Source organism: Nematostella vectensis, chromosome 4 (assembly GCF_932526225.1).
Source record: "Nematostella vectensis chromosome 4, jaNemVect1.1, whole genome shotgun sequence".
Classification (NCBI taxonomy): Eukaryota; Metazoa; Cnidaria; class Anthozoa; order Actiniaria; family Edwardsiidae; genus Nematostella; species Nematostella vectensis.
In genome coordinates this window covers 15734423-15760006 of record NC_064037.1, presented here as the reverse complement: position 1 = coordinate 15760006, position 25584 = coordinate 15734423, and the positions used below count along the sequence as shown (strand labels likewise).

Here is a 25584-nt window from a genome sequence, read left to right as displayed (position 1 = left end):
GCATGATCAATTGTGGTTCTCCTTATAAGCATAGGCAGTTACACCAGCTGTTACTCTATGCGTAACAAACGCGCGCCTTGTCAACACGTAAAGGTATATAGTAAGGGAAACATTTGTTGATTTCTGTCGGGCGAAAAGGGCTAAGTCGCCATGTTAATTTTACTTTTTTCCCGCCAATACTCGAAGCACAAGCGCGAAATTGTCACGTTGTTTCGTAAAATGTCACATGGTTTTGCTAGTGCAAGTCGATTCCTTCACAAGGACGCGAGGATCGATTCTTAAAACTTGTAGTTGATCGAGAAGATCCAACTCAATCTGTTGATGTTGTTGAGAAAGTGCTGAACATTCAGCCAAGCATATCAAGCAAGAGAGTCTGAATAAACTTTGAAAAAGATTACTTTATGATGATTTAGTTGTATATAATTAAATCGCATTTTGATTTCATATTATTTATTTATTTGTCGATGTTTTTGTCTTTATTCATCCCCTGCTCGCCTTATTTGTAGTTTTACGCAAATACTTACACTGTATCTTTGAATCTTTCCCACTCTGGAGTGATTGGTTTCCTTAAAAGCAAAGTAGTTTTAATAGTCTCTTGATTAGGAACTATACCATGGGTTGCATCGTAAGTCATTCCCAACCAAAAAGGGAACCATTGGTTTCCTCGAATGCCAGGTAAACATTGTAAAATTCTTGTAGTATAGTGTTTTGCTCAGGGTTTTGAAGAGTAAATAACACGGTGTTGTTCGATCTTGAATGCTTCATGTGGAATATCTCTTTTCGGCCTATAAAAAGCAAATATTATTCTCGTGTGCGTATCATCACTAACATCGTCATCATCATCATCGCTATTGTCATCGTTGCACATTAAGGCGTTTGTATGGTAACAATTTATTTTAATTATGAAATGCACCCCCTTGTTAGCATGATCACGCAATGACTTTTGAAGCTTGTATTTAAATACGTCATAATCATGCACCAACATTACTTTCATTTTCACTAGCAACCACCGCAAGGTTTACCTTCGAATGATTGGCAATGCTTTAAAAGGAGTGGTGTACTAGTGTCATCGTTGTGTGTGACGTAATACCCCGGGTTCTCCATCATTTCAAATGAGACCTGACCAACGCCGTCATGTCCTTCTTGCACGTGGATAACGAACTGCGAGCCATTGGCCTCCGAGAGCTTGACTTCAGCACCATCCAGATTTTTACTGGTGTCGACGGACCAGTACTTTTTGGAGTCCGATATCATAAAAACACGAAGACCAAAATCTGGAGTCGGAAAACAACATTCATGTGACATTCAATCAACACAATCATTTCTTTGGGAAGCCTGTGTCCCTGGGAACCTATTCCTCCTTATTGGTCTACTATTTAATTTTTGAGAAAAGCTTCTCAGTTGAGCATATGTTTTCATATATGTGTAAGATGTTTTTCATATCATGTAATGGGGCTCTTTTCTTTGTACCAGTAGTAGTAGGGAATTTTTCTGACACCCAAAGGACATGCATGATTTTTGAAAAATAAAAGGGACCCACCCCTCAAGAGTTAAAATGGTCGGAAGAATACACATTATGTATTTGAAAATTGATCTTCGCTACAGTACCCACGACCCATCCACAACCAGCCCCCCCTCCAGAACCTCCCCCCCCCCCCCACCAATTCCGATCTTAGGTGTGTTCTGTGGCTACGCCAATTCGAATGTCTTTGGCTCGGCCAATTTGTAACGCACTCTCGTAATCCACAGCTGCAAAGAGAGTGATAAGCATCCCAAATTTATTTATACACTACCTCTCAGTGTACCACCTTTACCCTAGGTGTATTGGTATGAATACACAAATATTTCATGTAAGGTTGCATTCGAGAATCCGTATGTCGCAGCCCGCAATGGCTTATAGTGCTTATGGGTACGTCGTCTTAATGGATGAAACCAGGTCTTTGAAAGTCGTGATTATATTTACAGGCACAGTAAATAACTATCAATAGACCCTATCGGCTAACGGTGTTTACATCTTGTTGCCACCCAATTCAGATCATGTGATGATTCCTTTGGGTGGTTACAATTGTAAAATTTTCCTCACTCGACCGATTGCACGAATGTAGTGAAAACAAACAAAAGTTAATTGAAAGTGAATTGGGTGGTAACAAGACGTAAACACCCTTAGCCGATAGGGTCTATAATTTTCATAACCTGTATTTGATTTTATTTACGCTCATTTGTTTATTTATTTGATACTCACGAAGATACCCTTGCATTACGACATGGATTCTCTGTGTGCAACCTAATTTGAAATAGGTGGAAGCAGCTTACTCGAAGTAGCGCGTGTGTGAAGTAACCTTTAGGGTTTTTTCAGGTCTCATAGCTTATCTAAGGAGACACGTACGTTTTGTGCTGTTCGGCGCTGACTCGCAACTGAACGATTGATTGTGATATCTTGGGATGCAGGTGTAGCCATGGCAACACGAGTTTGAAGTGCACGAGTTCTGGAAAAGATGACGACTTTCAAGTCTAAAGCACTCACTTAAAGTGGCAACGTCATCAGCTTACTTCCGGTCAATCACGTAACAATTTCGATGACTTTCAACGGAAAGCGCGAAAATATTTCAAAATTATAAAAGTAATGTGCCTTTTGAAAGCTTCTTCGAGCATGTGACTGATAATTCAAAGCGGATGGCCTGTTAAATATGTAAAGCAGATTCTAATAGATTCTTTTGTCTTTTATCAGTTGAGGTTTCCTTCGGCCCGACGAAAGTAAACTGTTGGGATTGCCACTTTAAGGAGCTTTAATGTTAAAAACAGTTTCTGGTGAAGCCTGTTATATGTAGCCGAGAACAAGCGTCGAATAGCCCATCCCCACCCCCCCCCCCCCCCCCCTTTATTTGTCTGTATTTATCGACAAAGGGCTCTCGCGATTTTCGATCAGTTTATAGGTTGTATATAATACAACCACTTTTTGGGAATGGTATGGAAAGTACAAACGCTTTGCTGCTGATTCATCGAATAGTTGATCGTCAACACGGATGCTCCCATACCTCAAAGAAAAAATGGTCGGTCCCAGCTCTCCGCGCCAACTTGTCGGGTTCACGATACTTATCAGTGTTATACAAATAACACCGCTGACCGCCTGTGCAGACCTCCACGTCAAAGGACAGGCAGCCGCTCGTTCGCACACACGCTATGAGGCACTCCATCTCGGAGTCTACTGTCTTCACAAACAAGACAGGCGCCGCTAAAGTGTGGTTGGGTACCCTGTGTGTCACACCGCTTCGCTTGTTTCCGCAGTCGCTCACCAGAAGGCCATCGCCTGAGCCTGTGGTGAACTGGACAGTGGATGCTAAAATCCAGCTGATGGCGAGATATCCGTGGTGCATTGTTTGTTAAGATTCCTGAAAGCGGATAATATCATTAGCTGTTCTTATGAGCAGGGATCAAAACGTTTTTTACCACTGGTGACAACCACTCGTGACAACCACTGGTGACAAAACCACTGGTGACAACCACTCGTGACAACCACTCGTGACAAAACCACTGGTGACAACCACTCGTGAAGAACACAAGCGTCTTGAAAACTTTTCGTAACAATAATTAACGTTAATAAGTTATAGCCAAATTTGTTGTTGCGCGACCACGGCGAATCCAAAATTCTTATCTCGTTTGGGAATAGCGCGTAGTCAGACAAAAGCTTTGGGGGCGGTTTGTCTGGTTTTGACGGTTTGGTTTGGTTGACTAACGCGCTAATTATGGATTCTGGGAGGTCGCGCAACAATAAATTTGGCTATAAGAGGCCATTAAAAAGAAAGAAAAATACGTGCAATTTAACTCAACGCTTGATCAAAAATTCGAAGTGTAATAGAGATATTGTTCGGGTCTTGGTAAGATCTTTCCTTCACGTTTACTACATTGAGATAGCAACAGTTTCCAGAAAAGAAATTAACAGAATACCACTCATAGCAATTGGCTTTTATTCAAAAGCAATTGATTCGAATCAAACCAAACTCATATAGATGGAGGTTCTTAGTAAGATCTTTCATCCACGTTAATTAGATGGAGATAGGACCGAATTTCCAGGAAGAAATAAACAGAATATCACTCGTGACAATTGGCTTTAATTCAATAGCAATTGATTCGAATCAAACCAAACTCATGCAGATGAAGGGTCTTAGTAAGATCTTTCATTCACATTAATTACATTGAGATCGCACCATTTTCCAGGAAATAATTAACAGAATACCACTCGTGACAATTGGCGCTACATTTGATAGCAATTGATCCGAATCAAACCAAACTCATACAGATGAAGGGTCTTAGTAAGGTCTCTCATCCGTGTTAATTACATTGAGATCGCACCATTTTCCAGGAAATAATTAACAAAATACCAATCGTGACAATTGGCTTTTATTCAATAGCAATTGATCCGAATCAAACCAAACTCATACAGATGAAGGGTCTTAGTAAGATCTTTCATCCACAACAATTACATTGAGATCGCACCATTTTCCAGGAAATAATTAACAGAATACCAATCGTGACAATTGGCGCTAAATTTGATAGCAATTGATCCGAATCAAACCAAACTCATACAGATGAAGGGTCTGAGTAAGGTCTCTCATCCCTGTTAATTACATTGAGATCGCACCATTTTCCAGGAAATAATAAACAGAATACCACTCGTGACAATTGGCTTTAATTCGATAGCAATTGATCCGAATCAAACCAAACTCATACAGATAAAGGGTCTTAGTGAGATCTTTCATCGACATTAATTACATTGAGTAATTAATTTGACCTTTTGTAGCAGATGGAGTCTCATGTGCACAGCTCCGTTTAGCAGCAGAGCACGTGAATGTCGGCATTACTAAAAAGAGGAACCGGCGGAACCAGTATATTTCGCTTAGTTATAGGTGTAGTATTGGGCTACCTGTAGTAGCAGAGGGACTAGAGGGACTGGGTCGAAGTAAGATGGCGGCCTCCTAGAGCGATCGGACTACGTTTGTATGGTAGCACCTTAGAGTATCTTAGACACAATAAACGTCTTACTACATGGTGCCAGAAGATGGCAAGCAGCACGCCATTCGTGAAACCACCCGAAGTATTGGAAATTTCAAGCGGAAACCCAGCGTTTGCTTGGAAAAAGTGGAAGCAAAAATTCGAAATTTATTTGACGGCCACTGCCACCTCCACGAAGCCTGACGAAGTCAAGGTGGGTTTACTGCTCAATCATATTGGAGACAAATGCCTAGAAATATATAGTAACTTTGTATTTCGCCCTGATCAACCAAACCCAGATGGTGGAGACCCTATACCGGGCGAAAACCCGGATAATTACAAGACGGTGATAGAGAAGTTTGACCAATATTTTACTAAACGAGACCCACAGTTAATGCTCCGCGAGAAGTTCTGGTGCCAGCTCCAACGAGAACCAAATCAGAGTTTTGACTCCTGGGTAGTCACTGTAAGAGAAAGGGCTGCAGAATGTAAATTCCCACCCGAATTCCTCGAGCAAGCTATAAGGGAAAATGCTTACCTTTTCCTGTGTAGATGATAGGTCTAAATTGAAGTTGTACGACGAAGGGGCAGGGCTTTCACTCGATAAAACAATAACAATCCTCTCGATGAAAGAAGCATCTAGTCGGGAACTACAAGAATCAAAGACAGCAACAATCGAGAGAGTAGGATTGAGAGCACCTGGAAAAACAGCACCCCAGTATGCACAGCGGTCCGAGACAAAAAGTCAACGGAGACAGCCACTTGATAGATGCGGATACTGTGGCAGAGACCATCCTCGAGGCAAAATCAACTGTCCAGCAGCTAACGTGCGTTGTGATAAATGCACCAAAGTTGGGCACTTCGCTGCTGTATGTAGAAGCAAACCGAATACAAGAGTAAGTCAAGTAGAAGATGCACATGAGGGTGAGGTTTTAGAGCATAACCCGACATTCGTGGGACGGGTTTTGGCAGTCCCTCAAACAGATAATACATTACCGGATCAAGATAAAAACGTCAACATCACGTCTTCCGAAGATCAAGTCAGTGAGGCCGAAGCATTAATGCCTGAGATATCTACCGATTATATTCGCGATCCTGGATGGCATGTGAAGCTGAGAGTAGAGAAACGCGAGCTAACGTGGTGTATTGATACCGGAGCCCAGGTCTCTGTGATGCCGGAAACCGTGTACAGAGAGGTGTATGGGAAACTCTCGCCGTCAGACAGAAAGCTGATAGGCGCAGGGGATACACCACTAGAAACTGTTGGACAAACAATCATGAACCTACAGCTCGGGGAAGCATGCATCGAAGAATGTGTCTACGTAGTGAGAGGTGCAACAAAACTGCTTGTAGGGATCCCAGCTATCCGCAAGCTAGGGTTAATACACGAAATCCCCAATACCTACAGTGTCAGGGCTATCGATTGCAGCGCCAACCAGCAAAATGAAGAACCATTCATCAACAACGAAACCATAGTTCGCAAGAATCCACACCTCTTCAATGGTCTAGGTAAACTAAGCGGAGAGTACACGATCCGTCTTAAGGAAGGAGCTAAGTCATTTTGTTTGACAACCCCTCGACGAGTACCGCTCCCACTGCAAAAGAAAGTGGAGCAAGAGATAAACCGGATGGTGGAGCACGGCGTGATAGAACCAGTAGACGAGCCCACGGACTGGTGCGCACCGATAGTAGTGGTACCAAAGCCAAATGGAACCGTGCGAATATGCGTCGACCTCACAAAGCTCAACAAAGAAGTCTGAAGAGAAGTATACCAAATGCCTAAAGTGGAAGAGACTCTCGGAAACATAGCCAAAGGATCGATCTACTCCAAACTTGACGCTAACTCAGGCTTCCACCAAGTTCCCTTAAGCGAGGAAAGCGCTAAGCTTACTACCTTTATCACTCCTTTTGGGCGGTATATGTTTCGCCGTCTGCCATACGGAATCTCCTCTGCACCGGAATACTTTCAGAAGAAAATGGACCAGGAGCTGGCTGGACTAGAAGGCACACTATGTCATATGGACTACATCCTGGTCGTTGGAAAAGACCAAGCGGAGCACGATAAGATGCTGGCTGCCGTCCTTCACCGCATCACGGAAATCGGCATGACACTGAACCCAGACAAGTGTAAGTTCTCAGAGAAGAAGATTGAGTACCTTGGACAGGTAATCGATAACGAGGGGGATCAAGAAAAATCCCGCCAAGGTGAAAGCTATCGTCGACATGGATGTACCTAGGGACATCCCTAGCCTGAGACGATTTCTCGGGATGATGAACCAACTAATGAAGTTCTGTCCCAATCTGGCAGAGAGGACGCAACCACTTCGCGACCTGCTTAAGAAGAATAGCGCATGGGTTTGGGGCAAGGCGCAAGATAATGCCTTCGATGACTTGAAAGAAGAAATGGCTTCAGAGAGAGTGCTTGCACTGTATAGCCCCGAGAAAGAGACTGTAGTTTCCGCAGCTTTCGATTGGGGGCAGTACTCATGCAGAAGCAGCCATCCGGAGAAATGCGTCCTGTTGCATATGCAAGCAGATCTATCTGCTATCGGATTAGTAACAAAAAACCCTTGTTTTAAAAGCGCGTCTTGTCAGAGGTAACACATGCAAGCGTTCGTAGTTTTAGCCTTCGTAGGTTTAGCGTTCCGATTTCCGTTGAAAGTTCCGAATAAGAAATCAATAAAAAAAACCTTGTCTAGAAGAGGGTCTTGTTAGAAGCGTTGTTCATATCTTTTCTTCAGTGCTTAAAAGCAATTTTTCGTACTACATTCGTAACTAGACTATAAGAGGTCAGTTACCTTGTCCGACACATGCCATCCCTCCCCTCTCCGTAAATAACCTGTCATGGCGGTAAATGGGCAAGACCATAAAGTTCCTTTATCTGAAATGAATTTGGTTTGATTCGGATTAATTCCTATCGAATTAAAGCCAATTGTCACGAGTGGTATTCTGTTAATTTCTTCCTGGAAATTGGTGCGATCTCAATGTAATTAGTGTGGATGAAAGATCTTACTAAGACCCTTTATCTGTATGAGTTTGGTTTGATTCGGATCAATTGCTATCGAATAAAAGCTAATTGTTACGAGTGGTATTCTGTTTATTATTTCCTGGAAAATGGTGCGATCTCAATGTAATTAACAGGGATGAGAGACCTTACTAAGACCCTTCATCTGTATGAGTTTGGTTTTATTCGGATCAATTAGTGGTATTCTGTTAATTTCTTTCTGGAAATTTGTGCGATCTCAATTTAATTAGTGTGGATGAAAGATCTTACTAAGACCCTTCATCTGTATGAGTTTGGTTTGATTAGGATCAATTGCTATCGAATAAAAGCCAATTTTTAATTAATTTCTTCCAGGAAAATAAAGCGTCTCAATGTAATTAACGTGGATGAAAGATCTACCAAGACCGGGATTAGGGCAAATCAGTGACACATGCTTTTCGAGCACGGCGCCCTAAACTTGAAAAAAATATGTATATATATTATAAGTATTTTTTTAGGTTAACGTCTAATCTTGTTACTGGCAAAATATCAAAAGTGTTCTATTTATTCCTATAAAGTTATGGTGCTAAATGCAAAAACTTTCCGTAATTGGGGCAATACACTGTAGTATGTATTGACAGCCTCATTAGAAATAAATTTTCTAGCACCCCTCCCCATCTTAGTATGAATGAATAAGCGCCGCATTCCCTGACAGGCGCCTTAAATGTATGTAAATAACACCGCGATACTAAACAGCGAGTTTTAGTTTTTTTTTTTTTTTTTACAAAAAAAAACATTACTATTTTTAAGTATTTTTTATTTCCCCTCGAGGTCTCAAACCTCGTTACCAAGTGACTTAGGTAACCGGAATGAAATAGTATAAAATGAATATTTACTTTCATGTTTCTCAGAATATAGAATCTAACACGAAGTTGCGTAATTTGATCTAAGGATTTCATTACACAAATACTTTTTATGTTTATGGTATGACATTTCTTTCCTTCTTAAAAAAATCTAAGCTGCTGATAAATGCCGACAACAAACTTATAATTGTTAAACAATGAAGCAAATTAATAATTACGCTATTTTTTATATTGCTAAAGTATTGAGTTAAATTGTACGTTTGTATCTAATAAGCGATTGAGAAAAAGCCTATGTGTAATGGAAGAAAATTATTGTCACGAACGGTCTTCAAATAGTAGCTGTCAAACGAGAGGTTTTGTCACGAGTGGTTGTCACGAGTGGTTGTCACGAGTGGTAGTCACCAGTGGTAGTCACCAGTGGTTTTGTCACGAGTGGTTGTCACGAGTGGTTGTCACGAGTGGTTGTCACGAGTGGTTGTCACGAGTGGTTGTCACCAGTGGTTGTCACCAGTGGTTGTCACGAGTGGTTGTCACATGTGTTTGTCACATATGTGGTTGTCACGAGTGGTTGTCACGAGTGGTTGTCACCAGTGGTTGTCACGAGTGGTTGTCATGAGGGGTTGTCACCAGTGGTTGTCACGAGTGGTTGTCACGAGTGGTTGTCACGAGTGGTTGTCACCAGTGGTTGTCACAAGTGGTTGTCACGAGTGGTTGTCACCAGTGGTTGTCACCAGTGGTTTTCTTACCAGTGGTTGTCACGAGTGGTTGTCACGAGTGGTTGTCACGAGTGGTTTCACGAGTGGTTGTCACCAGTGGTTGTCACCAGTGGTTGCCACCAGTGGTTGTCACGAGTGGTTGTCACGAGTGGTTGTCACGAGTGGTTGTCACGAGTGGTTGTCACGAGTGGTAGTCACCAGTAGTTGTCACCAGTGGTTGTCACCAGTGGTTGTCACCAGTGGTTGTCACCAGTGGTTGTCACCAGTGGTTGTCACCAGTGGTAAAAAACGTTTTGAGTCTAGTAGGTTCTTATATTTACGTCGTAACCCGGGTCTGAAAAAATAGGGTCCTTGTTGTCAGTGTTATACTACTAAAAAGGTAAAGAAAATAAAACTTGTTTTTCTTTGGTTTCTTACTCTGTCTTAGATTGGCGTCCATTCCGGGACTGAAAGTTTCGATTTGGCATCTAATTTACAGTAGATTCAATGTCAGTAATCAAAACACCGAGAAGATTTTGTTTTTTTCCACTCAATTCTTTTACAATGATGCACGTGTTACCATCGATTCTAGAAAGACCATTATCTAAGCTTTAAAAATCAATGAGAATAACTTTGATTATCGAGAAATTGGGATTGGGTTTTCGGGACTGAAAGTTTGGAGTTGGCATCTCATAAACAGCAGGCTACATGGTGATAAACAAACACACCAGAATTAGACCTTTTGCTTCTCAATGTTAAAAGATCGATACAATTACTCGACAAATTTGAAATTTATTATTGTTTTCACTCAATTTCGTACCTAATACTTATATTTTCGTTGAGATAGGTAATGGGTTGCAAAGTTTTGCGCGCTTGTATTTTTTTCTCAAAGTATTTCCTCACGAATAAAAGGCGATATAAAATATCATTGCCACCATCTTTTAGTCCTAGATAAATAATAATTTTCTGGTATAGCTCCCCATAAGTAGCGCATTTTCTTTCGACAGAGAAGAGCCTGAAGGAATATCGTTGGACTATAAATGGTGGAACCCTGGTCGGTCTTTGCTGCGTGTCCTCCGATCATCCAGCAGAACTATATCCCACAAAGTGTCACTCTGTTTCGGGTTTTGTCTACATCGTTGATAATCGCAGGATATAGTTCTCGACCAATACACTGCTTACTTTAATAATTCTAGGTATTCTTTCATCGAAAACCTAGAATATAATCTCAGTCGAATTATTCTTTGGCCTAACTACCGCAATGGCTCCATGATGTTGACTAAACTCCGGCGAAATGTGATACTTTAGCTCATGCGCAGTTGTAAAATATCATACGAGTGTACCTGGGCACTAGCAAAAGCTAAATGTTCATTACATATTGCAATATAAGTTTGATATGGGGAAAAGGGTAGTCTTTGACGAGCGCTCAAGAAGAAATGGCCCACTTTTTGGCGGCTAAGATGCGTTGCGCGCGCATCCTATGCATCAGCCCTATGTGTACACACCCTGTTCAGGGCCGTACCCAGGGGAGTGCGCAGGGTGGCCGCACCCCCCCCCCTCCCTTTTGCGGCCAAAAACTGGGTCAATCCTCAAATAATACTGTGTTTTTTCCACACGATGCCCTTGACTGCGCATGCGCACCCCGCCCCTCGGCCAATCCTGGGTACGCGCCCGCTGCCTTCCTACTAATCATATTCTGTTGCCTAATCCTGATAAATATGAAAAGTATCACCATCGAACATCATCGTACGAAATCCATTTTGAATTGCCTATTCAGGGCTGTAGCTAGCACGGGAGCAAGGGAGGGTAGCTGTATCCTTAAAAGAGCAGGAATTTTGCAAAATACATAAAAAAAGTAGCGTCTGGCCCCAAAGTAAATTAGAAATATTTGAGGCTTGCCCCCATAAGAATAATGTTTTTGCTACTGCCTTGCTATTCGTTTATTCCAAATCTGTCAGAACTTACCGATGCGAGAAACGTTTTCTTTACCACAAAGCTGTAATTATCAGCGAATATTTCTCAATCCCCAACTCAAGATTATCTTCTATTTCCTTTTTTCGACTTTCCACTGTTAAGGTCCCCGTCGTTACAATTGATTTCAATTCTGATTCTGACAAACACCTCAAACCGATGCGCTATCATTTTTCCGGGGAATTAAACACAATATTTGTTTTATTAGAACAACAAAGTCCATATCACAATTATCATTCAACTTTGATTTGAACTCTAGAATAAAAAGATTTTAGAGGGCTCAAAAATGAAAGTATACTAATATAGTATTATATTATATATCTTCAATACTCATACCTTGAGAATGTTATGGCGTAAAGTAGCCAAAACCCTCGGTAGAGGGGGTTTTGCAATTGTTTTGTTGTGCCTTTTCTACATATACTATTTTTCTCCGATTTTATCAGAAATATTTTTGTACCAATGTACCAAAGACTTGATATGCTATTACCATAAATCTACAAATTATGTTTTACAAACCACATCTTACCCTGTATGCAATAACCTCTTGCTAACCCCAAAGCATAGCGTCGTCCCCTCACCAAACACTTTATAACATTTATCTTCTTTTTGCTCTCTTTCAACCAATGATACTCAATTAACACTGCCAGCACTTTAAAGCGCTGAAATGAATTGATTATTGTGAACATAGTGTCTGCGCTATTTGTGACAGCGTAAAGTTTTCCTTGAGTTGAGAAACCGATTGTTCCTTGATAAGGAAGGAAGCGAAAACCGTTTGTTCTTCGCCCTTTCGAACGCTCCCTGTCAAAAAACTGTTTTTTGTCATTGCTGAACACCCTATACCATTTGCGATTACTTTCCGTTTGAACTTACCTTTTTCAACTCATATAGCGCGGGTATTTCAATTTACTTTATGAACAGTCAGTCTAAGCTACCTTTATCCAATTGCTAAATTATATAAACGAAAAAGCTTTTACAATAACCAAATGTCACTTGACTCTGTCAGGTATGACGTCAATGGATGGATGATAACTCTGTTATCTTATAACCGAATACTGGCTTTGTTAAGCTCTAAGCAGGTGATGTAGCTACGGGGAAATAGGGGTTTTTCGCTCATGAACTTCTATTCGATGTTATACCACAGGTAGCCCAGGCAATGGTTGCTTGCTACGACAAGCAACCATTGCCTGGGCTACCTGTGGTTATACTCGTATTTCAAACGAGGTTGCACTCGAAGAGATCCTGTGATGTAACCCACAGTTTTTCATGGGTATCAAATAAGTGTTATAAAAGCGTAAATAAAAAGAAATCAATGCTATGAAAGTTGTAGTATTCTTGTATATGTGCCTAACACGTGTTTTTAAAAAAAACAGGATTCTGATATTTATCATATAGTTACCCATAGGCTATACGGCTAACGAAACATGGATTATCAAGGGCGCAACCTTATTTTAACTAGACCCTGAGCGCAGGGTTGACTGGGATACCTGAGATCTGCAATTTGTTTGGGCCCTGTGTTGTGACATGTATGAGAAAGATAGCTACTGCCCACCACCTTTGGATATAATAAAAATATATTTTAATCTTGCTTTTATTGTAAATGCCATATCACAACAATGATTGGGGCAAGAAAGGTAAAAAGCATCATCTCTTGAGGTGGGGGTGGACTTGAGGTGTGCTCCATTTAATTAGATGGGGCTGATTGTCCCATCTCTTGCAGTGTAACAAATCTTACAAATAATTTCCCCGCAGCAGAGGTAGCACCGAAATAAAATTCAGGAAAAATGAGAATGTGTTAGGGGTAAATTTATTTTAACACCCAATGTGAGCCATATTGTATTAACAATATAATTTAGATTTAATTTATTATTTCATTTATGTATGTGCAAAGTAAACAGCAATATCTATTTATGCTATCATATTGTTTAAACATTTTTATTTTGAAGTAAATGAGAGGGCTATAGAATATCCAGACTTGAAATATAGCATATACATATCATTAACAGCACTAGAAAGACAACTCAATGCTCTAGATTTCATTGAAAATGTTCCATAAAACTAAAATAACATTCAATGAGGGATAAAAGGTATTTTGGAAAAAAACATAAATTATCTAAAGGAAGGAACAAAATACCAAAAAAAAATAAGTAAGCACTAAAATACCAAAAATAATTTTCATAGTTTTACATATCTTACACTACACATGGCTACTGACATGTTTTTTTCTAAAAAAGTTAGAGTTACTTAATACAATTTTTGTTACGAATATTGATGAAAACTGCTCGATATTCTGTTGGAACTTGTCTCAATTTACACATATGTCATGATAAAATCATGACATTCAATAAGAGAGATCAAGATATTTTATAGTAAGAAAACAAACTTTGTCTTATGGTTAGCCAGTTAAGTGTCGCGATGTAAGGTAGTCACTTCTTTGTAGCCTGAGTATCAGGGTATTTTATTTTTCAAAAGTTGGAGAGGAAAAATAAAAGTACGCCTGACACAAATACTAGACGCGACGCCTGCCGCTCCTCTGTCAAAATACGTCGGCTGTCAATTTTCCAATGACTCGTGGGGTGGCACAATCAAATGCCCAAATCAAATTATAAACATCATTTATGTAAAACAAAACTACATTAATTGTTGTTATATGCAAGGGTAATAATTTTAGTAACGACAGCTGAGGAGATTTACGATTTAAGTATATGACTGCAGATCCACATAACACTAAATTACTACAGGATTTTCACATCACCATTACTCTGAGAACGAGCATCCGACGGGTTAGGGTACTATATATATAGCTGAACCAATCAGCGCGTCCCATTCAAGTGCCCTTTGTATTTTTACCAATCAGGAGCCATGACGGAATCCGGCAAGAGAACATGAGATTTGAACAGTTCTTGTATCAGGCCCTTGTCTTGTTTCTCGCCGGCGCGATGGAAACAAAGAAGGGCCTGATACTCAGGTTATTTCTTTGAGACTCATTCATAGCGATTTGTAGGAGACTTTTTTTTATCAAAAAGTTCCAATTACTTCCACTTCAAAATAGATTAAGTAATAAAGGTAAATACCTCGAGTCCATTCATGAGTGTCCAGAGCACATTTAATTACGTCTTGAAGTAAACTGCATTTGTCTAAAGCAGGCAATAGATAATTCTAATAATCTCGAGCCTTGCCGCGTGTCCCGGGTCTTGATCGGGTCGCAAATGGAAACACGAGTAAATAAAGCGAAATCAATCCAGCTTGAGATTTGAGATTAAATGTATCCAAGAGCAGTGGTCCTGATGGTATCTCACCCCGTGTGTTACGGGATCTGGCAAAGGAACTTTCCGGGATGCTGTGCTTTATTTTCAACCAAAGCTACAATGAGGGGACCTTACCAGCAATTTGGCTAAATGCGATGGTCGTCCCAATACATAAAAAGTCAGCTGAAGATCTTCCGGAAAACTATCGCCCTATCTCTCTTACCTGTATCAGTTACAAGATCATGGAACACATTGTTCTCAGCCATCTGAACAAACACATATCATCTAACAACATATTATCAATATTTAACATGGCTTTCGTGCGGGTTTGTCTTGTGAGACCCAACTAATCCTCACATTTTATGACTGGGCAACCGTGCTAAACCATCATGGCCAAGTGGATGCTCTGCTCCTAGACTACAGTAAACCTTTTGACAAAGTGTCACACCCAAAGCTTTTGAAAAAGCTCTCTTATTATGGCATGAGGGGAAAAACATTGGCTTGGATATCTGGTTTCCTAAATAAGAGGTCCCAGTATGTGGCAGTCAATGGCACCCACTCTGATAAAGTACAAGTAACATCAGGAGTACTACAGCGTTCCGTACTGGGACCGACCCTGTTTTTGTTGTATATCAACGATATCTCTAAAGCATCAAATTCTCAAATCAGGCTATTTGCAGATGACACCATCATATACCGCCCAATCACTTCCATGGATGACCATACTGCACTTCAAGATGATATGGATAATGTACTTGATTGGTCAGCAGCTTGGCAGATGGAGTTTAATGTAACCAAGTGTTACTTGTTGTCAGTCACCAAGAAGCGGAGACCGTCATGTTATCAGTATACAGCAAGTACGTCCTTTGCCCAAGTATCAGATCAAGATTACCTAGGAGTACGGTGTAACGAGCAACTGCGCTGGGGCCCTCACTGTGCCAAAATAGCTACAAAGGCCAGCAGAACACTGGGTGTGATCAGAAGAACTTTAAAACCCTGTGCCCCTGCAGTTAAGGAACGTGCGTACCTCTTGTTAGACCGATACTTGAGTATGCGTCAACATCTTGGAGTCCCTACACTGACACAGATGTTTTGCAGTTGGAGCAAGTTCAGAAGAACGCTGCTCGTTTTGTCTGCAACAATTATAACTACCAAGCAAGATCATCTGAACTGGTTAACCAGCTAAACAGGGACACATTGGAAATAAGGCGACTTTACCATCAAATAGTATTACTGTATAAATTTTGTAATAATCTCGTGGCTTGTCCTCTCCCTAGCTGTGTCGTTCCGACAAATCGATCCACTCGGAGGCACTCACTCAGCTTTCAACAATTGCACTCGAATATTCTTTCCTTTAATTATTCTTTTTTTCCTAGAACAATAAGAGCATGGAATTTACTTCCTGATAATATTGTAAACCTAAGTAATCTGGAGTCCTTTAAAACAGCAGCTTTGCCAGCCATCAGGCAACTAAAGGTGCCTCCGCATCTCCGCCGGCTGTAAACTGACTGTGCCCTCCCCAGTATTAGCGTTAGCTACTTTATACTATTGTATAGGGGAGTAATTTATTAAAGTATTAAAGAGATAATTTTGCACAATTACATGGTAGAGATTGAGACTATGGTAATATATGCAGTAATGAAATCGCGAATCTGGCCTTCAACTTCACAAATAACATGGATCTGAGAGCGAGAGTGCTGAATAACGTATTCGCATGCTCGTGTTTTGGCGAAAGCAAACAAAATCGTTCGAGTAAAGGTACGAAAGGCTGACTTCGGTCGCTGTTTTGACTTACTGTACAGAATTAAAACCATACTGTACAAAAAATGACAGATTTGTTTGATAATGAAATTTTAGCCTTAGGTTTGATCTAGTTTTCTTAGCATTCGCCAAAATGTGACAGTTCGCCGGTAAAACGCCGCCATTTCAAAACAAAAAGGCTGGTTTAACCGCGCGGTACTGGAATTAGTCTTGCGTTTTTTCAGCACTGTCTCTGTAAGCTGGAATCTCAAAATCAAAGATGGCGGTATCGCGAGCAAAAAAAACCCAGTTGCATTTTATGACTGGGCTACCACAGGTATCCCAGTAAAAAGACATTTATCGGCTGGAAAGCAATTGCATAATCTTTTTGGTCTCTAAGTGTTATAGTTTTACTTCCGGTTAATTAGCATATCTTTCGCACATGCGCACCCGGATTGAGTTCCTCGTGTAGTCCGCCATGTTTTGTACTGTGTTAACAAAATAGGTGAATAAAAGGCCTTCAAGTCAACTTATTACATGGTGTCAGAAGCAAACTGAAGGAAAATCACTCTCAAACATACCAGGTCGGTATTTTACGAGAAATCTAGCAAGTTTACACAAGGAAAATGGCCGAACTCACTGGACTCACTAGCCCTCGTATGGACTGGAATGCAACCGATCTTCAACAAGCGCTAAAAAAAGTTCAAGGCAACCGTCGAATTGTACTTTTCTGGCCCGCTTAAGTCCAAATCGGAGGAAGAAAAGGTCAGTTATCTGTTGATATGGACGGGAGAAGAAGGAATTGAATTAGTTTCTACGTGGTCGCTAACCTCAGACGAGAAGAAAAAGCTGTCAACTTACTGGGAGAAGTTTGAAGAATACGTCGCCCCCAAGAGCAATTTTCGCTTAGCACGATTTAAACTACGCACTCTGAAGCAAAGGGACGATGAACCAGTGGATTCATTTATAAAGAAAGTAAGATTGCTAGCCAGCGAATGCAGGTATGATAATGTAGACGAACACATTATTGACGCTCTAATTTTCGGGTCTCGCCGCCCACGTGTCCAGGCTAAACTCCTCGAGTTAGACAAAACTCTAACGCTCGCTAAGGCAATAGACATAGCCAGGACTGAGGAAGCCACTTCGGCTCAGTTACAAGATATTAGAGGCACAAACACTATACCTGTACACGCAACAACCCACAAAAGCCCTTCTTCACATCCCAAGACACACTCACGTGAAAATAAACAAATACAAACTTGTGGGAACTGTGGCACTAGCCATAATGTGACACAAAAATCCCTGTGCCCCGCAAACGGAACAAAATGCAGCAACTGTGGGAAACCAAACCACTGGGCCAAGGTTTGCCGTTCCACCAAACCCCAAGGTCCCACCCCGAGGGGAAGAGGCAGGCGGGGAAACTGGAACAAATCAAAGCAACAGATAAACACCCTCAGCAATGAGAATGCTAGCACTGCACCTGAGCCCCTAGATTCCCCACAGTTATATTTTCACTCTCTGACCATTGATAGTATGTCTCGACAGATCACTCAAGCGCTCGTCAACATACAGGTTAACTCGAGTAACGGGACACTACCACTGTTATGCAAGATTGACACTGGTGCTGAAGGAAATGTGATCCCATTAAGCAACTACAAGCACATCTATCCAGAGTCACTCTGCGACATAGACGGCAAGCCCCTCAGCTTAGCCCCATCAGATACAAGGATAACAGCATATGGAGGCCATGAAGTACAACACTACGGTACCTGCAACCTCACTTTACTACATAACGGTCAGTCCAGCCCTCATGAATTTCATGTTGTAAACACGACAGGACCTACAATCCTAGGACTACCCACATGTACTGCAATGAAGCTTGTAACCCTTAACCACAGTCTAAGCAAAGACCAGGCTGAGCCAGCCGAAATACGACCAGCTCAAGTACCCAAGGATGACCCTGAGGCAAAGGCAGCTCTACTAAGACAGTATGCTGACTGCTTCGAAGGCATCGGATGCTTCAGCGGAGAGTTCCATATCACACTTGACCCTACAGTACCCGCTGTGGTTCACCCGCCACGACGAGTCCCTGAAGCACTTCAGGAGCCTCTGCGCAAGGAGTTGGAATCCCTCATACAGCAAGGAATCATCACCAAGGTTGATGAACCCACTGACTGGGTCAACTCGCTAGTCTGTTCCACAAAGCGGAATGGCTCCATACGACTCTGCCTTGATCCAAAGGACCTCAACTGCGCCATCAAACGTCCACATCATCGTACACCCACTCTTGATGAAGTCTTATCAAAGCTAAGTGGATCCGAGTACTTCTCCATAGTTGACGCCCGCAGCGGTTATTGGAACATAAAGCTTGACCAGGAAAGCTCACTCTATACAACATTCAACTCTCCCCATGGAAGATTCAGATTCCTACGACTACCCTTTGGTCTGATTTGTGCTCAGGACATCTTCCAAAAGAAGGTCGATGAAACCTTTGGTGACTTACCTGGGGTGACAGGCATCACAGACGACATAGTTGTTTACGGACGCAACCGTAAGGAGCATGACAATAACCTGAAAGCAGTAATGGAGCGTGCCCGTGAAACTGGTCTGAAATTCAATGCTGACAAATGCAAAATTGCCAGCAAGGAACTTGTCTTCTTCGGACACACCCTAAGTGCAGATGGTCTGAAACTTGACCCTGCTAAGGTTGAAGCCATCAACAACATGGATCCTTCAACGAGCCTCACAGATCTCCAAGTCTTCCTAGGTATGACGCAATACCTTAGCCGTTTCATACCCAACCTCGCTTCAACAGCAGCGGTCCTCTGGGACTTGACAAGGAAAAGTAGTCAATTCCAGTGGTGCCCAGAACACCAGAAAGCTGTAGATGACATCAAGAAACTCATCACATCGCCAGCCTCGCTGCAGTATTTCGACAGCACCAAGCCTGTCGTAATCCAGGTGGATGCATCTCAACGTGGCCTCGGCGCGACACTCATCCAAGATAAAGGCCCTGTGGAGTACAGAAGTAAGCTACTCACTGAAACCGAGAGGAGGTACTCCAACATAGAAAGGGAAATGCTTGCAGTCGTCCATGGTCTCGAGAAATTCCACTACTACGCTTATGGACGCCACGTCCAGGTCCACACGGACCACAAGCCACTGGAGGCAATATTCAAAAAGCATCTGGCCAGCGCGCCACCCCGCATTGCCAGGATGATGCTGCGGATACAGAAATACGACATCGACATTCGATATGTCCCAGGGAAGGACATACCCCTGGCCGACGCCCTCTCACGACTTAACCCAAGTCCCGGTGACACTATCGCTGGACTTGATGTCTCTATACATGAGCTACACTTGCACCTCAATGCTAGCCCTACTAGGATAACGCAGATCCAAGAGGAGACGAGGAAGGACACAACACTTCACTCACTTTGTGCCGTCATCGCCCAAGGTTGGCCAAACAAAAGAGCTGAATGCCCTGAGTTACTACACCCATACTGGAACTATCGTGACGAACTTACTGTCGCCGATGGATTGGTCCTGAAGGGTACCCGAATTGTAATTCCAAAGACCCTGCAACCAGATGTTCTACAGCAGCTACACTATGCACACCAGGGTGCGGAAAAATGCAAGCTCAGAGCCAAGGGATCAGTCTTTTGGGCGAACATCAATGCCGACATCGACAACATGGTCAAGAGTTGTGCTCCCTGTCAGCATAATCAGTCCATGAACACTAAAGAACCGCTAATGCCTCATGATGTTCCACCAAGGCCCTGGCACACCCTAGCATCTGACTTGTTCTCCTGGAACGGTTCACCATACTTACTACTCTCTGATTACTACAGTAAGTTCCCAATTGTGCGCAAGCTAACTAACATCCAATCATCTACTGTCATCGCTCACCTCAAAGGAATATTTGAGGAACATGGCATACCAGACAAACTTGTCACAGGACATGACACCCAGTTTACGTCTGCTCTATTCAAGGTTTTCAGCAGCACCTATGGATTTATTCATACAACTACAAGCCCATACTACAAGGAGGCTAATGGCTTCATAGAGAGAAATGTGCAAACTGTCAAGGATCTCCTTCAAAAGTGCAAGGAATCAGGACAAGACCCACATCTAGCCATGCTGTGCCTGAGAACAACCCCTTTGGGTCACACCCTGCCATCACCAGCAGAGTTGCTAAATTCCAGAATATATCAGTCTAACCTGCCAGCTACTTCCAGGCATGCACTACTGAACAAACCTGACTATGATGCCAATGTCAAGCTGCAAGCCAGACAAGACCGACAGAAATCATATTACGACAGGACTTCCAAGTGTCTACAGCCTGTCTACCCTCAGGACGCTGTCAGAGTCTTCAACCCCCTCAACTCCAAATGGGAGCCAGGAATAGTTCGAGCCGCTGCGCCAACCCCACGCTCGCACATTGTGGACATGGCCAATGGCAGTACTCTCACCAGAAACCGCAGACACATTCGTCCCACAGGTGAAAAACTAAGCTTGAATAATACCTCAGCTACTGATGACTACGAGCCTGTAGCAGAACCAGCACCTAACGGCAACCAACCCCCAACAGAGCCAAGGACGTCTACACCTGGTACCCCTGCGAAGTCCACACCTACCCAAAGTGGTCCACCATTACGCAGATCAACACGGACAGTGAAGCCCCCAGACAGACTGAACTTGTAGCATTTGCTACACAAACATTAGATATTGAACTATGTTATTATTAGTACTGCAAAGTTCTTTGTTTTTTTTTACACCCCTAATTGGACACTACCAGTCACATTTGTACTCATGTAATTTTTCAGCTTTTCAGCTTAGAGAAGGGGATGTTATAGTTTTACTTCCGGTTAATTAGCATATCTTTCGCACATGCGCACCCGGATTGAGTTCCTCGTGTAGTCCGCCATGTTTTGTACTGTGTTAACAAAATAGGTGAATAAAAGGCCTTCAAGTCAACTTATTACACTAAGTATGTTTTATTTATCCCTTACACAGTCTACAGTTGAATAAGTAAGGGTTAAATACCGAGGACGGAGGCAGTAAATAACAATTTAAACAGGGGAAAAAGAAACAAACCTCAATAATAGTTGACTTTTTTGGATAAAAAAACGAGGTTCAGATCATTATTGACCTGCAAGAATACCCGGGAGAGTTGTTGGTTGATTGCACAAACTTGACAAGCTCATTAGATCAATACTGTACACAATCAAAATTAACATTTATATAGAGCGGGGCTCATCCATGCACAGACTCAATTCCAAAAGGTGGAGTTAATTGCAAAATTTCCGTAACCCGGAGTTACAGTGTGAGCTAGTGTGAGCACGCTGCAACAATGGAGCTCACTGACAGCGAAGGAGAGCGACTTATTTTCATTACGCCAAATATCTATTTTCAAGAAGTGTAATGTCGACGACAATGAACAAGCGGAACGAGTGAGTAGACGCCTCAGATAGACACACCACAGCCTAACTTTGCTGGTGGAGTAATTTTCATGTGCCTGAATGAAATTTAGATGAAGTTAAACCGAGTCACGGTCGCGCGCCCTGGGGCCCGAATGCCGGCCCCTGGTCAGGAGAAGGACCACCCCGCGCCTTTCTTGCACTGGCAGCGTTTCGAGTGAAGCTAACCTATGATCCACGCTTTTCAGTCAAAAAGATCATAGTTTTCACTCACAAAAAAGAGCCAATTATGAATCCTACCGGAACAACAACACCTAGTCTGGCCTCTGAAGTGATTGAAGCGATTCAAATGGCCTTGCAGCAGGCATTTCAGGCACAACTTAGCGCTAACAACCAACCATGTAACAACAAAACTCCTGTCTCTAGCGCAGGCACAACAGTGGTTGCGGCGGCCGGGACGACGTCAAATTCCTTCTCACTGCCCCAGGCAAGCACCTCGGTTGCACCGTCGCCGGTTTGCCCGGGAGGTAGGTCGGTTCCAGAATCTTTACAAGTGTTTTCCTCAACATCGCTCGCAGCGGTTTGCTCTGGTTTATCGTTGGCCGGGTCTACTCCACTGATGACTCCACTCGTGTCAACTTTGTCCACCCCAGCGACAACTAGTCCCTTATCAACAGTCCCAATTTTACACAAGCCGTTTGTGGTGGGCCCAGGGTTATTCCCCGATCCCCTCGAAGGTGGTTCTTCAGATTGTGTCGAATAAGTTTGTCGACCTCGCCGAGTTGCTACCAGCAAATCTCTCGCCAATGCCCGAGCCTGAACCTCAATTGTTACTCGACGGGCATTGTTGTTGTCGGCTCCCCGCTCCAAGAAACCGAAAAGGCGGCTGGAGGACGTCGTGTCGTGGTGCGAAGCCTTCACTATTTATTCGACGGTACTAGTGTCTTATTTTCCTGATCGGTGGCAAGATCTCACAAAGTATAAACTTTCCATTCTGCTACCTTTCGTCAATTCGGTGAGAAAGCTTGGTTGTCGTACGATCGTGCCTTTCGAGAACAGGCAGCCGCAAACCAACTGACCGATTGGTCCCATGATAGACGCACAGCTGTTTAGCTTCCATACGTCAGGTGCATCGCCCCGGGCATCCTCATCTGCTGACGGGATATGTTACTCGTGGAATCGTGGGAAGTTCACTTCACCGACGTTTCCTGTCTGTCAGTTTTCCCACCGCTGTGCGACCTGTTCCGGACCTCACCCACAAGTGGAGTGTGCTAGCCGGGGACGCAAACCAAACAGAGCGCGCTCCTCCTCTCCCAGCACCAAGCCTCCGAAACGCCATCACCGATAAGGTTGTAGATGTTGACTTTGCAAACCTATATTAACCTATAGGTCGGATAAGTGACACTTTTTATGCTCACTAGGCTCATTATTGCGTAGTCAATTAGTAGGAGCATCTATTGTGTATGTAGTATTAGGCTCGGTTAGCCTAACTTTTGGATGCACTTGTCAAGAGCAGTCGAGCTCTATTAACCACAAGTTCTTTTGGTACCGTTACATATACATGACTTTGGCTTTATTCTATGGTGTTAGGTGTTATATTAGCGTGCCGTCTCCCAGCATACTTAGCGCAGAGTTGTTGCGGGCACGTGATTGGTATTTCCCACCTTCTTCCCTCCCTCGAGGCCAAGTCTAGGTTTCGGACTTCGCTTCTGGTCTAGGATACCGCGCCGCTACTACGAGTGCGAAGGTTGTTATTACACCCGGTAAGAGGGGCGGAGTATGTTGAGGTTATTCCTTTTCCCGGACTCTTCGCGCAGGTTGCGGCACCGGTGGGGATAGGAAGGCTCGCCCGCTTTCCAGGATGCTTCCCGTGGGGGATATTGCGCACGTAGGTTGGTTGGAACATTAATTAAAAATAATAATAATAATATAATATAATATAATATAATATAATATAATATAATATAATATAATATAATATAATATAATATAATATAATATAATATAATATAATATAATATAATATAATATAATATAATATAATATAATATAATATAATATAATATAATATAATATAATATAATATAATATAATATAATATAATATAATATAATATAATATAATATAATATAATATAATATAATATAATATAATATAATATAATATAATATAATATAATATAATATAATATAATATAATATAATATAATATAATATAATAATAATAATAATAATAATAATAATAATAATAATAATAATAATAATAATAATAATAATAATAATAATAATAATAATAATAATGCAGTGTGGTTTCGGCGCTGAACAGGTTTGCCGTCCTCCACGCACGCACGTTGTCTCAAGCGGGGCCCTTCGCGCGGGGCTGTTACTGCGCATGTGGGATGGTGAGGTCGCCCTTCTCTCGGGATTACTCGCGCAGGGTTGTCACTGCGCACGCAACTTTGTCCGTTCAAATTTACGCCCAGGATGCGTCGCGCAGGGTTATTACTACGCATACGGGATGAAAAGGTTCACCCTTCTCCCAGGATGCTTCGCGCAGGGTTGTTACTGCGCACGGTACTTGCTTCGGTTCAGTCTTCGCCCAGGATACAACTCGCAGGGTTGTTGCTGCGCGTGTGGGATGGTAAGGCTCGCCCTTCTCCCAGGATAATTCGCGCAGGGTTGTTACAGCGCATGTGACCTGGTTCGGACCGGTTTTCTCCTTGGATACTACACGCAGGGTTTGTTACTGCGCATGCGGAATGGAAAGGTTCGCCCTTCTCCCAGGATGCTTCGCGCCGGGTTGTTTCGGTACATACGCGGTGAAAGGTCGCTCATACGTGTTTTTTCGCGTAGGGCTTTGCTGCGCACGTGATATAGTTCGTCATCCTTCTCCCAGGATGCTTCGCGCTGGGTGTTACTTTGCATGCGCGATAGCAAGGTTTGCGTTTATCACAGGTCGCTTATTCGAACAGGGTGTTCAAGAAGAGTGGTTGGTACGACCAGATCTGCTCCGAGGGGGGTTCGATCTACGCCCGCGTGGTGCTAAGGTTCACCACCATTCATCGAGCTATTCGACACCGCTCGCGGGATTCCACACTTCACCCAAGTTCACCAACTACTAAGGTACTTCTATCTTCAAGGATCCTCTGAGCTCGCGGCAGGGGCCAGCTTGCCCCCTCCCCTCCTCTGTTTTCAGCCTGCCTGCTCTAGTGGTTTTGGGAGTTGATGAGTGACATTTTGTTGCAGCATTGCCCGCATCAGTCCCATCGGTGACGCCTCTAAAGCCCGACAGGTTCGCTGCACAGTTGATTAAACACCCCGATCAACACCTGGTGGCATATGTACTGGATGGTATACGCCATGGGTTTAGAGTAGGATTTGACGGGTCTTCAGCACTCCAGTCGAGCAAAAAGAATAAGCAATCTGCACAGGAGCACCCTTCGGTGGTCGGCGATTATCTGGCGAATGAGGTATCGCTAGGTAGAGTGGCTGGGCCGTTTGCATACCCTATATTCCCCAACCTACACATCAGCGAATTTGGGGTGATCCCTAAGAGCGGGCAGCCCGGGAAGTGGCGTTTGATTGTCGACCTATCATCGCCTGAAGGCGCAAGCGTGAATGACGGGATTGATCCCGAACAGTTTACCTTGCACTACATACGAGTGAACGATATCATTCG

General features: G+C 42.7%; 2 protein-coding genes across 3 annotated transcripts; one reads left to right on the top strand and one right to left on the bottom strand.

Annotated features, from left to right (window-relative positions):
- Window positions 1-439: 439 nt before the first annotated feature.
- Window positions 440-12453, bottom strand: LOC116620224. Of its 2 annotated transcripts, none has more exons than XM_032385924.2 (5): window positions 12372-12453; window positions 3036-3389; window positions 2387-2486; window positions 1023-1274; window positions 440-785 (listed from the first exon to the last, which is right to left on the bottom strand). In XM_032385924.2, the coding sequence occupies exons 2-5, from the start codon at window positions 3372-3374 to the stop codon at window positions 631-633; spliced, it is 846 nt and encodes a 281-aa protein (XP_032241815.2). In that variant the 5' UTR covers window positions 3375-3389; window positions 12372-12453; the 3' UTR covers window positions 440-630. The 2 variants fall into 2 exon arrangements, with proteins under 2 accessions (XP_032241815.2, XP_048582079.1); XM_048726122.1 differs by lacking the exon at window positions 12372-12453 and adding an exon at window positions 12028-12365.
- LOC125561819 (uncharacterized protein K02A2.6-like) lies at window positions 6765-21190 on the top strand. Its single transcript, XM_048726294.1, has 3 exons — window positions 6765-7194; window positions 7298-7545; window positions 17231-21190. Exons 1-3 carry the CDS (start codon window positions 6765-6767, stop codon window positions 21188-21190), a joined length of 4638 nt encoding a protein of 1545 aa, XP_048582251.1.
- The last annotated feature ends 4394 nt before the right edge of the window (window positions 21191-25584 follow it).